A 13,871-nucleotide genomic window follows, 5' to 3' on the forward strand; every position below is an offset into this window, starting at 1 on the left:
AATAAATTCAGACCGATTCAATTTGAGACTGAAAAGATTTGATTTTTTGATTTAGTTCGGTCTAGGATATATGAAAAATCAGTACAAACTGAACCAAAAAACAAACTAAATCAAAAACAACAACCGAACCAACTAATTCAATTAATTAGGGTTAAAAGAAATAAAATCTAATTTTTTTGATTTGGTTCGATTTTAAAAAATAATTAACAATTTTGATTCAGTTCAGTTCGCTCCAAACCAAATGCACGCTACCTCCAACAATAATCCTATGATAATAAACTGTTTAGAAACTTTTCTATCATCCCTCTGAAGTAACTGTTTAGAAACTTTTCTATCATCCCTCTGAAGTTATTGTCAAAACTAATGGTTTTCTATTGTATTCTCAAAATTTACTGTTTCAACTGATATTTTAATTCCATATATCTAACATATAGTTCCATATATAAGAGAAATTTCAGCTATCTAATACCTGAAGAAACCGCGAGCATTTAAAATTCAAAAAATATAATAATTTTGATATTAACCTCTAAAGTGAAAATTTCTTTTCCTTCGATCATGAACATTACAAAGCAAAAGGATAATTACAGAACATAAAAGCTACAAGATTAAAGGTTCATTCTAAATTACTCTGCTCAAGTCCATAAATCTGTAGCCTATCACTTTCATTTCTATGTAATAAAGTACAAAGCAAAGACGAAACTTAAGAAAACAAGATTTCAGTTCTTGGATCAGTTTAATGTTCAGTAAATTACAATGTATTTCTAATTAAACCAAGATGAGTTTTTCAGACAGTGATACCTTCTTGTATTTGAACATCAAACCGATTGCTGGTAATTACTTCCCTAGCTCGGTCACTTCTATATTGTAGTCGTTGGTGCAGTGTCTCAGACAATTGGTTAAAGAAATCGGCATCCCATCTGTGAATCAACAAGGGATCTTCTGCATAGCAGATATAAATAGATGTAACCGCACTCTCAACCACAACCATGGCTAGTCCGACCTGGTGTAGACATGCCTTCCTGTTAGTATGTCACACAAATGGTACAGTTTTCGGCTGATATGCAAGTCGGAGTGTGGTGAGGGTATAGAGAGTTAAAAAAAAAACATTATAACAATTTTGATTATTTAAACTGGGCATATAATATATCCAACTATAAAAAACACGAACCGCTATCCATTAAATACACTCTAATTAGCACAAGAACTTCAAAGGAAAATGGAACTTGATCTTTCAATAAAATTGAGTTGGAGAAGGCACATACCAGCACCATCCCCATCAACATTGCAGTGGATCCTACCATGCTTACTCTGTCATTCCATTTTATATACGTCCAAACACCTGAACAAGTTCCCGTAATTAGCCCACTCAAGAGTGTTCCCATCAGCAGAGCAGCACCTGAACAATCATAGGCCACAAGTGCTTCGACTCCAGTTGATTGAAATAATTCCCAGGCATCACGAGCTGAATGGTTAAAACTTTTGCCATTAACAGCTATCTGGAGAGACAGACAACTATGCAATTGTTAGATAATTTGTTGAAGGTACAAGTTGCTAATGCCAACTCAAACATGTCTTAGCAAACCAAACGGTGGTTTCAAATTTAGATCCAAAGAGAAAACTTACTACCATTGATTTTGTTTTTGTTACTACCATCCTAGAACAAGAGATAAAAGTCATTCATAAGATTCTAGAACTAAATTCAAATAGCACACCCGACAAAAGTCTTGTTACAGAAGAAAAATTGAATCTTTTAATATTAATGTTATTGAGGTTGATGAAACTCATTATCCTCCAAGACGGAAGGGGAACACCAAATGATTGTTTATTTTAAAAATGCAGAGGAACTCTCATAGCGGTAGGAGCTATGAAACAGCATATCCATGGAGGTCGGGAACAATCAATTGTATGACACGTTGCCTTCAGACTACTTAAACAGGGTTAATTTGAAAATAACATAAGGTAATGGCCCAAAAAAATAATCTGGTAATCCTGATATAATAACTAGATAAGGTCACCAAGTAATTCCCACAACACAAAAAACAGCTTCTTTCCATGCAATTGAAACTGCATTTCGTAATATCCCCATGTCTTTGTGCACTCAATAGCTTGGTCCACCAGGTGAGCCTTTTATAACTTCTCACTGTAAAATCCTTTGACATCTAAATGCTACCCAGTTCACCAAAGCATATGTATTACCAGCTCGGTTAATTAAAAAGGCCATCAGGTCATTCTCAAAGAAACAATCAGCACATTTGCCTTGTATGAACTGCACTGCAGAATAAAGACTAGGTAATTTTCTTCATTTATCAGATTTTTTAGGCAAAACTTGGAACTTTATAGCTGAGACAAAGGCTTTGATCTATCTTCCACAGTGCATTTTGCAATTGTTTAAAGTAAAGTGCACAAAAAATTAAGCACTTATTTGATTCAGATTCTTTTCATCATTGCCTGCCAAGTCTAGATTTAGGAAAATCACATTTTCATTTTGAATTCCTGATCAATGATGTTAGCAATTCTGTTCAACTAGGATAAATGATAATACAACCAAAAGGCAACCAATTAAATTAATTTTATGCTCCAAAATGCATTCATGTCCTTAATATTTCTACAACCCACTTGTCTATTATCCTTTGCTTTTCAAATATAGTAATAAAGAAAAGGAAAACTAGCAGTCTGAGTTCAAAACCAAAATATGGTTTTCCACTTTCCAACTACATAACTGTGCGGAAGCATACAAGTATTAAATATTACTTGAGACAAAATTTCCAATCCCTCATGGGGCGAAGAGGTCTCTGATAGAAGACCACCATAGTGTTTTAAAAGCCCTTGGATGCAAGTATAAGACTAAAACACCAATGGAAATCTATATTCCTAGAAAACAAAGTTATCAATTGTGCATGCATTACCATTGTCTACCCACCAAATAGAACAGATATTAGAGGACATTCTACCTTGACTTAATCTTTTACAAATGTAAACTTTAGTTTGTATATAACCACCATTGGATCATGAAGAGCAGTCACATCCTATGGTTAAATGAACAAATCGCAAAACAGAATGCAGCACGGAATGCACCAGATATTATAAATGGGTGAAAAAGAAAAAATAGGAGCACATTCCACTTTATATTAGAATGTCAGTGTCCTAAGTGTTCATTATTACTGAGAAACATAATAGTCAGAGAGATGGCAAACCATAAAATTGTACAAGATATCGTGGAAGTACCTGGACATATGCATACTTGTTGAAAAATCGAACTAGCGTCTCCACAAGATGAAAGAGAAAATCAACACAGCAAAGCAAGCACTCATTCTTGCCTATCTTTGAGCGCAATCCTCTGATCTAAAATATACTTAAAAGATGAAGCAAAAAGAGACAAATCAGAAACAAGCTATCAAGCAAATTACACAAAAGCAAATGCTGGCAAAAGCCTACCTCCCAGCGCAATGTCCTAATTGCAGCTGTGAAGAGAGAGCCATAGCAAATGCTGCCAAAAGATGTTGTGATGGCATACCGTAGAGACTTTGCCAATGGGTTGGGAGGCATAGATGATGCTTCTCGACCACCATGAATAAGAACGAGGAACACCATCCCAGACACTATAACATGTACAGTATTACAGAGGACTGCACCTGTCCAGAATAAGCTAGCTGAGAGAACCTGAGTATAGAATTAACAGCATTAGGAGCATACCTCACTGCAGACTGTAATTGAGGGAGTCTCTAGTACACTTATAGTTCTCATCCTAGAAGCAGAAAGTGAAATTAAGAACAAAACTTGCCAGCTCACCACAAGAAGCCACCAGCGCCTACCAACGTCCATGTTCGAAGCTACAACGCCAGCTGCTCCAAAAGACCATATTCCCATCCATAGAAGCATGATTAGCATAAATGCATATGCCACCCTCATAACCTCAGGAAGACCCCATACCATCTTCACAGCTTTCTGCAGTACCAACATGGTAAATGGAAGTCTGCGAAGAACAGCAATTGGTCAGATACGGACCTTAATATCCTGGTTTCCTATATATTTATCTTATCTACAACATTTGTATCTTTAAAGAGAGTGAGAAAAAATTTATGTTCAGCAGTTTAACAAACAATCCTTGCAACATACTATTATTCAATTCAACTTGTAAAACACAATACAGCCTACATTCCAGGCAGTACGGAACAGTTACTGCCACTAGTGATGCATAAAATAAATTGCTGGAACTACAAAACAATCTACAATATTACCATACCTAACAAATCTAAAAAGGAAATTAACTTCAGCATTACAGATCTCTGATAAAACATTTCCATTATGAGAAATATTTCTCAGCTTTCTACAGGTAAAATAAAAAGTAGCCATTTCTCAGTTTTTACATAAATACTAGTATATTTTAAGATAATTTAGATAGACAAACAAATTTTAGCACATAGCTAGAAAAGAGAAGTTACATCAAATTAAGGCCTTGCTGGTTATTTGAAAATAAGGTCTTGATTCCTATTGTGTACTTCCGGCCTTTAATTTAGAAATTTAATTTACAAGGTCAGTAATGCTCAAGCAACAGAACTATGTTGAAAACATAAAACACGCAGACTTGTGGTGCTCGTGTTGTGAAGTTGTGCAATAAATTTAATAAATACAAAAACGATTTTAAATAAAATTTTAGCATCTAAATGTAAGCATGAAGCCAAGTATATTGCATGCAAATTTTGGGGAGAAAAAACTATCTTTCACATTTATAAAATAGCAACGTTTGTGCTATAACTGTCTACGATAAGTTTCTAAATCTCGTCTGCTGTATGAGTGCAATGTCACTGTCAACCTTTTAGGTCATAAGATATAAGAACAAAATTATATATCACATATTTTTTTTTTACTATAGCTTCTTAACCTCTATTAAATGTCATGTTACAAGTGATGGTGTACAAGCATATAAATAGTTAAGAAAAAAATTCTAAATTCAGTCTCATTTCTGTTCATTCTCATTTTTATTTTTATTTGAATACTAAAAAATTGGCCTGAAGAATTTTTGACTGAGATATTTGCTAAGCACTGGTATGATTAACCAGTAATTATAAAAGAGCAAATAAAAATGAACAAAGAGCAATAAGTACTATACACCTATACATTCAAATGCAACTATCAATTCATTGTTATTGCATACAAAAAGCACAAATTTGCATATCCTAAAAACTTAAAGAAAAATTAAACTTCAAAGTTGCTCGTCCGATGATATCCATCATACAACAAAATCACCGAAGTTAAGATTACACTAAAAACAACAAGATTACCAAAAAAAAAATTAGTAGCTCTCTATGACGGAAAGGATTACAAAAACTGCAATGCGTTACAGATTGCAAACACAAGCAAAATTCAGACAACAAATTTATGAAATTGTATGAAGGATAATACCCATGATCAAAAAAAATACTAAACAAAGTCAACATACAAACGTAAAACTAAAAATTAAAAAAAAAAAAAAAACATGTACCTTTCTACAACAGAAATGACATACAAAAACTGCAAGGCAGCACCGATAGCAAAAGCAACACCCCAGAAAAACTGCTCATACCAGAAACACAAGACACTAATAACAGCAAGATAAGTAGTCAAAATATGAACAGAGATCTTCATCATTTGATTAGACCGAGAACCGAGCATCAACAACCAAGTCCAACCAAGAACAGTGCCAACTCCACCAGCAAGGGCATACATTGGCCAATAATCCTCAGTTAAATCCCCAATATTCTCAGAAGAACTCCCAGCAGTAGTAAATCTATCAAGATTAAACCTATCGGATTTCTTAAACCTATTAAGTCCAAGAATGGCAAGAGCAAACCCTAATCCGATCAAATGAAGCAAGAAAATTCCTAACCAGAAAACATCGTGCCACCGCCGCGGTAAATCAGTAGTCGCCAAAGTTTGACCAGCCGTTCCACTCCGCCGAACATTCTAAAAACAACAACAAAATTAACATAGCGATCAATATATATTATGAAACAAATGATAAACTAACTAGAAGTAGAAATAAAACAGACCTGATCAATGCCGGCGACGGAATCGGAGTCGGAGGAAGAAGATTGAGAACCACTCATGACGGCGGCGGATGGTTAAATTAATTGATCGGTTGAGTGTGTAATGAAGTTCATTTGGAAGGAAAAATTGAATTGGTTAGAGTCAATTACAGTGACGTTTAAGGAAATTGGGAGGGAAATTAAATTGTGTCAAAGTGAAACAGACAGCGAGTTTTGGGGAGAGAATTGTAAAATTGGACAAACTTTTAAATAAGATTTCAGATAAAATGTAACCGCTAGAGAGAGAAAATGAGACTTTACAGTTTGTGTTTGTCATGAGAAAGATAAGAAAAAGTAAGCGCGTGTTTTTGGCTCTTTTGCGTTGTCGTAATCATAAGTGTTTCGTGAAACTCTTCAAAATTATACTTTTCTCATCATTTTGTTTGTCAATTTATTATAAAAATATTTAGAATTTTGAAAAATTAAAATTTTTATTTTAATATTTTTGATTTTAAATGTTTATATTTATTTTTATTAAAATTAGAGGGAGCGGTGAGTTGGCATTAGTGAACGGTAGTCGGTCGTTGAAATTCGACGATCGGTAGATGGAATTTAGCCGACGATGACAGTCATTGGCGATATGTTGATCGTTGATTGTCGACCATCTTGACTTTTAATTTATTGATTGTCGATGAATGGACTTTTAATTTGCTAATTTGCTAATTAAATATTAATATATACTATATATATGGGTGATCTTAAATGAAGTTTAGGCGATTTTAAGTGAATATTATCACTTAAATATAATAATATAAAATGAGTAATGCTATATAATCTTTATATTTAGGGATATACCTATATTAGGATTAAAGGTGGCTATGGCCACCCCAAGTCCTAATTAGGTCCCTAAAAAAATTATATGTAATTATTAATTTTATATTTTTTTTAATAAAATTAATTTTGATGATAATTAATTTATTTTAACTAAAATTCTCTTAGGAGTAAAATTCAACTTTAATTTCTTATAAAATCTTATGAACTTTATAATTATTTATTTATATTTAATATTATGTATATAATTAAATTTATTTTATTCTAATGATAGATAAAAGAAAAATATATATTTTAAATTATAACTGAAAATATAACGGTCTTTTTAAATATATTTTTTTCGATCTGTTACTGTTTAATTCATTTCTTTTAATCTGTTTACCTGACATAAAGAGCTGATGAATTAAAAGTTAGTTTTTGAAATATACATTTTTAGAGGGTGTTGAAAAGTGTCAAAATAATATAGATCTAGTTTTTTTTTTTTGACGATATATAGATCTAGCTGTTAACAGATCTTTTAGCTTGTTTCTAATAGCACTTAGTTTCTTGATATTTTGATATGTTAGCAGAAAAATGTATCATCTGATGGATTTTTTAGATGCAAAATTTTACAAATTCTTTTTTCTTTGAATATTTTCTAAACTATTTATATGTTTTAATATGTTTTATAATTATTTTTAAAAAATAATGAATATGTAAAAAAATTATCTTATACATAATACATATATATTTAAAAGCAATAAAATGTACTCCCTCCGTCCCAATAGAGTTGTCCACTTTGAGAATTTTTTTTGTCCCAAAACTCTTGTCCACTTTCAAAAAGTAACTAACTTTTACATTCAATTTTTCTATATTATCCCTATTTAAAATCCACTAATAAATAAAGTGAAAGTAAATTGCATGTGGACCCTATATTAAATAGGGGTATTACAAGAAAAGTAAGTAAAATTTTATAAACCCTATACTCAATAATTGTTTTTCTTAAACTGTGTGATAAAGGCAAAGTGGACAACTCTATTGGGACGGAGGGAGTAGTAACTATAATTTTAATAATAATTGAAGTATACATCCACATATAAAAAATAATACCCGCTCTTTAATTATTAAATTAAAATTTTATTTTGATAAATTCAAATATATCTGTATAATTTTTTATATTTAAATATTTTATAAAAAATAAATATTAATTATTTGTAGTATAAATTCAATTAAATTAATAAATTATAATATACTTCTTAAGTGTCATTTTTACTTTTATTTTATATAGCAAAATGAATATCCATTTCAATTTACAAAGAAAATTTATTTTTATTTTTTTAAATATTTTTATTTTTTTATTAATAAGATCAACAAGTATAACTTCTGATAGACAAATAAATTTATCTATTTTTATAAAATAATAGATCATACTACAAAGATAATTTTTTTAACTTTCATCAACTGTGTTCACATAATAATTTGCACACCACATTAGTTGTGATTGGTATATCAACACAAAAATATTACATTCTGTAATTATATTGAGCCACATATCAATTTTATTGTCATTCGATGAGTTTTTAAGCAAGAGTAATTTTTGTAGCTCAAAGTCCAGCTCTTTTTAATTTCAATAAAAAAAAGATAAATAAACTTTCATGAAAAAAGATGTAACTCATGGTATTAATAAATAAAATAAAACAAAAAAAATATTTATTAAAAATATTGATTTTTAGGATATTTATGTAAGGCTATTTTTATCATTAAATAATTTTTTATTTGTTTTTTTGTTAAAAATGATATTTAAAATAATAATTAATTAAAAGATTTAAATATTGATGAGGTATTACCTTTTTTATTTCAAAAAGATAAATAAATTTTGTTTTTTGGTGTTTAAAATAAATACTATAAATTTGTTATTTAATTTGAGCAGTAAAGTTAAAAAATTAGTTTGTCTTTCATTAATTTAAGTTATTATATTTTTTTTACTTATTACTAATAATTACTATATTTAATAAACAATAAATAAAAATTGAATTTTGAAAAAATTACTTTGATTCATGTAATCGGATATCTGCAAACAATGACATAAATTTTTTTAATAATCAAATTAAATATATAATGAGGCACTGAGTAAAAAAAATTAATTTGATTATTATATTTCAATCTTAATGGAATTTAACCTTTTTTATGAAACGAATACAATATAATTTATTGATATACTATAAATATAATGCTATGAATAAAATTTATTTATATATTTAAATTTTATAATATATGATTAGTTTATTAAAATTGATAACACACCAGATGGACCAACCTCAACAAGAGGCTACATAAACCGAAAAGACGTAACCGAATAAATATAAACTGAAACAGCCATAACCGAATATATATAAACCGAGACAGACATGTCAAACCGAGCACACTGACATACACTCGGACAAACCGATCATAATGTCAAAAACCGTAGAAGCACTTACTCGGTTCCACCGAAAACAACCTCTCTGATTACTAGGCGACAGTCTGACAGGAAGTCACTAACAAGTACTCAAAATCACTGCACATACAAAGAGAACAAATAGATTATCATCGAGAATATACAAACAGATTATTATTAAACATTGAAAAATTAAAAAATAGTATAAAAGATAAAAAAATAGTAAAAGGTTTATATTTTTTTCTCTCAACTCCTAACTTCTTTCATTTTTTATTTTTTGTTTTTCTGAAAAATACCTATTCATTTGACCGTTAAAGAAGTTTGACAGAATTTAGATAGTCATTCCATCTACAAGTTGTCAAAAATGAAGATTAGTCGGAATTCTTAACCATGAAGTTAAGAGCACGATATCTTTTTAATGCATAAAGTGACATAAATCATTTTTAATCACTCGTAAAATTACATACAAATAAACAATAAAGATATCATTTTCAATTGTCAAAGATCGGAAGTTATCTTCTATGTCGTGCATGTCTCTATCACACAGCATGTTTGAGAAAATTTCAATTCATCAAAGATTATAAATAAAACCTACTGAGCTATTAAACTTTATAACAAAATTATGTAAACATAATAAAAATTGGGCCTAATAATTTAAAAAATTCTGACATTTTACTCATTTTTTAATCCTACTTGAACGTTAAAACTGGTCAATTTTACTCTAATTTTTTAATTTTTGTCAGTTTATTTACTTAAATGATAAAATCATTCAATTAACCATGTTTAAAAATAAAATTAAATTTATTTCCATTCAAAAAAAGTACAAATAAATCCTTTATTTTTAAAAACTGACTAAAAACCATAATTAAATTAAAACTAATTTAAATTCTCAATTAATTAAAATAAATTTTAAACATGTATACTTAATAAATATTATACATGGATAACGTTTTTGAATTTTTTTCAAATGAAAAAGATGTTAGCTTAATATTTCATGATACAACTAAAACACAAAACTGTAAAATATAGTAAAATTGACCAGTTTTCAACGTTAAGATAAGATAAAAAAAGAGGTTAAAAGGTGAGATTTTTTTAAAACATTAGGACTAAAAGTCATGATTTATGAACACATTCTCAAAGAATACATTTTATATAAATCTCGTATTAGAAATTCGATTCTTGATATCATTTTTTAATTGCATCTCCTTCATCATTTTTAAATCAATCTGGTTGTGGAGTTGATAACTAATTTATATTCAATCGGTTCCAACAGATATATAAATATAAAAATAAAAAAAATTATTATAAGTAAAAAATAAATTAAATTTTTTATACATAAATAATATTTAACTAAAAAATTTAAATAATTAAATCTGTTTATATAACTTTGATATTTACTGAAACTAAATTAAATTTTCACCTTTTGAAAAATCAAATATTTAAATTAAGTTGATTTTTCTTGCACCCGAACCAATTGAATTGGTTGGTGCGAAATGGTCATCTTCTTTAAATTTTTATTTGTATAGAATCCATAAAAATTTTATAAACTAATTTCAATTATGAAATGACAGCTTTATATCTTTTTTTTTGAAATTAACATACAGATTTATATTAGCTCAAACCCAAAGTGGTTACAAGTGTAAGAAACGGGATAAAATTTGAAAACCTGACATAAAAAAAGACGTCTATGTTATACACACAAACACCCTGATCGCAGATCGCCTTATAAATTTTAAAAGTCGAAATCATATATCTACACTGAAACTACATAAATCCTTTGATTTTTCAAGAAGAAACTGTTAGAATGAAAAGAAGAAATATAAGTTCTCTCTTTCTGAAACTAGGAATATAAATACAATAATAATTGTTAATTTGTTGTGATCTTTTATCCTTATCCATGTCTTGTGTTTGTCTATTTCATCTACTCTTGTCTGCTAGCTTCTACCCAAATCACTGACTTGAAATCTCACATTTTTTTTTTTTTTGAAAGTTAATTAATCTCATTAACTTAAATCAGAAGCAATTACAGACGTAAGAAATTCAGGATAGTTAGAAAACCATTCCTGATGACCTGAAAAGAACCTAGCATTCTGCGCTAAAACATGCGCCGCTTGGTTAGCAGACCGTCTTACAAAAGTAAAATGTAAATTATGAAATTGCTTCGCCATTTCCGCACAATCAACAATCACGACATCTGAATCTTCCTTCGGACGTTGTCTAATATCCAAAATAACCTCCGAAGCGTCCGACTCTATAACCAAATTCGACCATCCCTTAAGCCATGAAAGAGCTTCTCTAATCCCAATTGCTTCTGCCATCCTAGCTGAAAATGAACCTGCCAAAGATAAACTGCTAGCTTGAATAATGACTCCCAAGTGATCTCTCACGATACACCCAATCCCTATCCTTCCCACATCACCAAAAATTGCCGCGTCAACATTGCATTTAAAATAACCCATATTTGGCAGCCTCCATTTCAACAAACCATCCCACTTCTCAATCCCATTTAAACTCGGATCAGACCTGGAGTTACTCTGAGCAAGCTGCCAAGCGGACAAAAAATTTCCAGCTAAATTTATAACCGACACCACAGTTCCTCGTTTCTTAGTCCAGATTATATTATTACGGTTACACCAAACAAACCAGCAAGTCATAGCAATCTGGGTTGCAACTTCCTTACTCAAACGCAGCCATTCATCACACCAATCATGAACAGATGAAACATTAGCTGGTTGAAACACTACCTGCAAACTGGACCAGCAATCCATCGCAAAACTGCAGTCCCGGAAAAGATGCAGTGCCGTCTCCTCACCTGCTCCACAAACAGGGCAATCTGAATTTATGAAAACATGTTTGCTCGCAAGAGCCACCGCTGTAGGAAGATACCCAGAGCAAAGTCTCCACACAAAATTCCTAATGTGTAAAGGAATATTCAGGTTCCATATTTTCCCCCACACTTCCAACGGACCATGAGCTATTTCCTCTCTCAGAACTCTATAACAGCTCTTGACAGAAAACGATCCTCTAGCCTCAAAAATCCAAAGCCAGCTATCACTTACACTCCGAGTACTTAGAGGAACACTTCGAATTCTGCTAGCAGTGTTCCGATCAAAGATATCCGTAATAACTCCTTCATCCCAAGAACGATGATGAACTTCCATAAGACTGCTCACAGGAGCATCTGCCAGCTCGGGAATTACCAGTCCCGGAATGAAACCTGATTCACCATCCGTCAACCAAGGATCGCCCCAAATCTTCGTATTCATACCATCACCAATACAAACTCTGGCTCCTCTTCTCATAACTGACTGAGACTCAAAGATACTTCTCCAAGTGAAGCTCGGATTCGACCCTAACTTGGCATCGAGAAACGACGAGTTGGGATAATATTTGGCTTTGAGAAACCTCGCCAAAAGCGAACTTTCAGAGCTAACCAACCTCCAAAATTGACGAGCTAACATCGCAATATTAAACTCTCGAATCTTTTTAAATCCCAAACCACCAAACTTTTTCGGAACACATAACTTGTCCCATCTCGCCCAACATATCCCTTTTTTCTCTAATTGATTTCTACCCCACCAAAAAGAATTTAGCATTCTTTCGAGAGCATCACACAAATCCATCGGAAGAAGAAAAACGTTCATAGTATAATTGGGCAAAGCTTGCGCAACGGTCTTGATCAAGATCTCTTTTCCTCCTCTTGAAAGCGCCTTAGCATTCCAACCTTTAACTTTTTGCCACACCCGCTCTTTAATGAAGCTAAAAATTTCGTTCTTATTCCTTCCGATAAAAGAAGGGAGACCTAAGTATTTCCCTTGATCCTCCACCACCGACACATTAAGGATACTTGAAATGCTATTTCTGACATCAACAGTAACATTTTTGCTAAACATCACATTTGATTTCCTCAAATTTATTTGTTGACCAGAGAAGAATTCATATCTTTCCAAGACATCCTTCACCACCTCCATCTCAGCACTAGTAGCTCGGAAAAATATATAGCAATCATCCGCGAAAAAAAGATGGCTTACCGACGGAGCGCCTCTACAAATTTCCACTCCATGCAGCTTACCCGATTGTTCACATTCTACAAGTAACCGACTTAGACCTTCGGCACAAATGTTGAATAAATAAGGCGATAAAGGGTCACCTTGTCTAATGCCCCTTGACGGAATAATAGGCTCCATATCAAAATTATCTCCAATACTTGTGTACCTAACCGACGTAACACAAGACATTATAAGATTAATCCATCGTTCATTAAAACCCATATTTCCCATCATAGCCCGAATAAAACTCCACCGAACCCGATCATAAGCCTTGCTCATATCAATTTTGAGGGCCGCCATACCTCTTTTACCCCTCCTCCTCTGACGTAAGAAGTGCCCAATCTCAAACGCAATAAGAAAATTATCCGTAATAAGTCTTTTTTCAACAAAAGCACTTTGATTTTCTGATATAATCAGAGGCATAAGACTTTTCATTCTGTTAGCAAGCACCTTCGAGATAACTTTATAAATAACATTGCACAACGATATAGGTCTAAGATCATTAATGGACTCCGGCTCTAAGATCTTTGGAATAAGAACGATTGCAGTATCATTTAAACCCAACGGCAA

At 31.5% G+C, this 13,871-nt stretch overlaps 1 protein-coding gene across 1 annotated transcript; it reads right to left on the minus strand.

Moving 5' to 3' along the window:
• Positions 1 to 641: 641 nt before the first annotated feature.
• On the minus strand, positions 642 to 6,316 carry LOC126674769 (uncharacterized). The gene is made up of 7 exons (XM_050369272.2): positions 6,030 to 6,316; positions 5,483 to 5,943; positions 3,790 to 3,973; positions 3,436 to 3,660; positions 3,226 to 3,342; positions 1,263 to 1,496; positions 642 to 1,000 (listed from the first exon to the last, which is right to left on the minus strand). The coding sequence occupies exons 1-7, from the start codon at positions 6,084 to 6,086 to the stop codon at positions 785 to 787; spliced, it is 1,494 nt and encodes a 497-aa protein (XP_050225229.1). The 5' UTR covers positions 6,087 to 6,316; the 3' UTR covers positions 642 to 784.
• Positions 6,317 to 13,871: the final 7,555 nt, after the last annotated feature.

The sequence above is a fragment of the Mercurialis annua genome, linkage group LG3, assembly GCF_937616625.2.
Source record: "Mercurialis annua linkage group LG3, ddMerAnnu1.2, whole genome shotgun sequence".
Classification (NCBI taxonomy): Eukaryota; Viridiplantae; Streptophyta; class Magnoliopsida; order Malpighiales; family Euphorbiaceae; genus Mercurialis; species Mercurialis annua.

Coding starts and splice junctions, on each gene's coding strand:
- LOC126674769 (XM_050369272.2), bottom strand. CDS start 6,086: ATGAGTGGTTCTCAATCTTCTTCCTCCGACTCCGATTCCGTCGCCGGC. Junction 3,661..3,789: donor GGCGCTGGTGGCTTCTTGTG/GTGAGCTGGCAA, acceptor TTCTATACTCAG/GTTCTCTCAGCTAGCTTATT. Junction 1,497..3,225: donor ACAAGTATGCATATGTCCAG/GTACTTCCACGA, acceptor CTGTCTCTCCAG/ATAGCTGTTAATGGCAAAAG.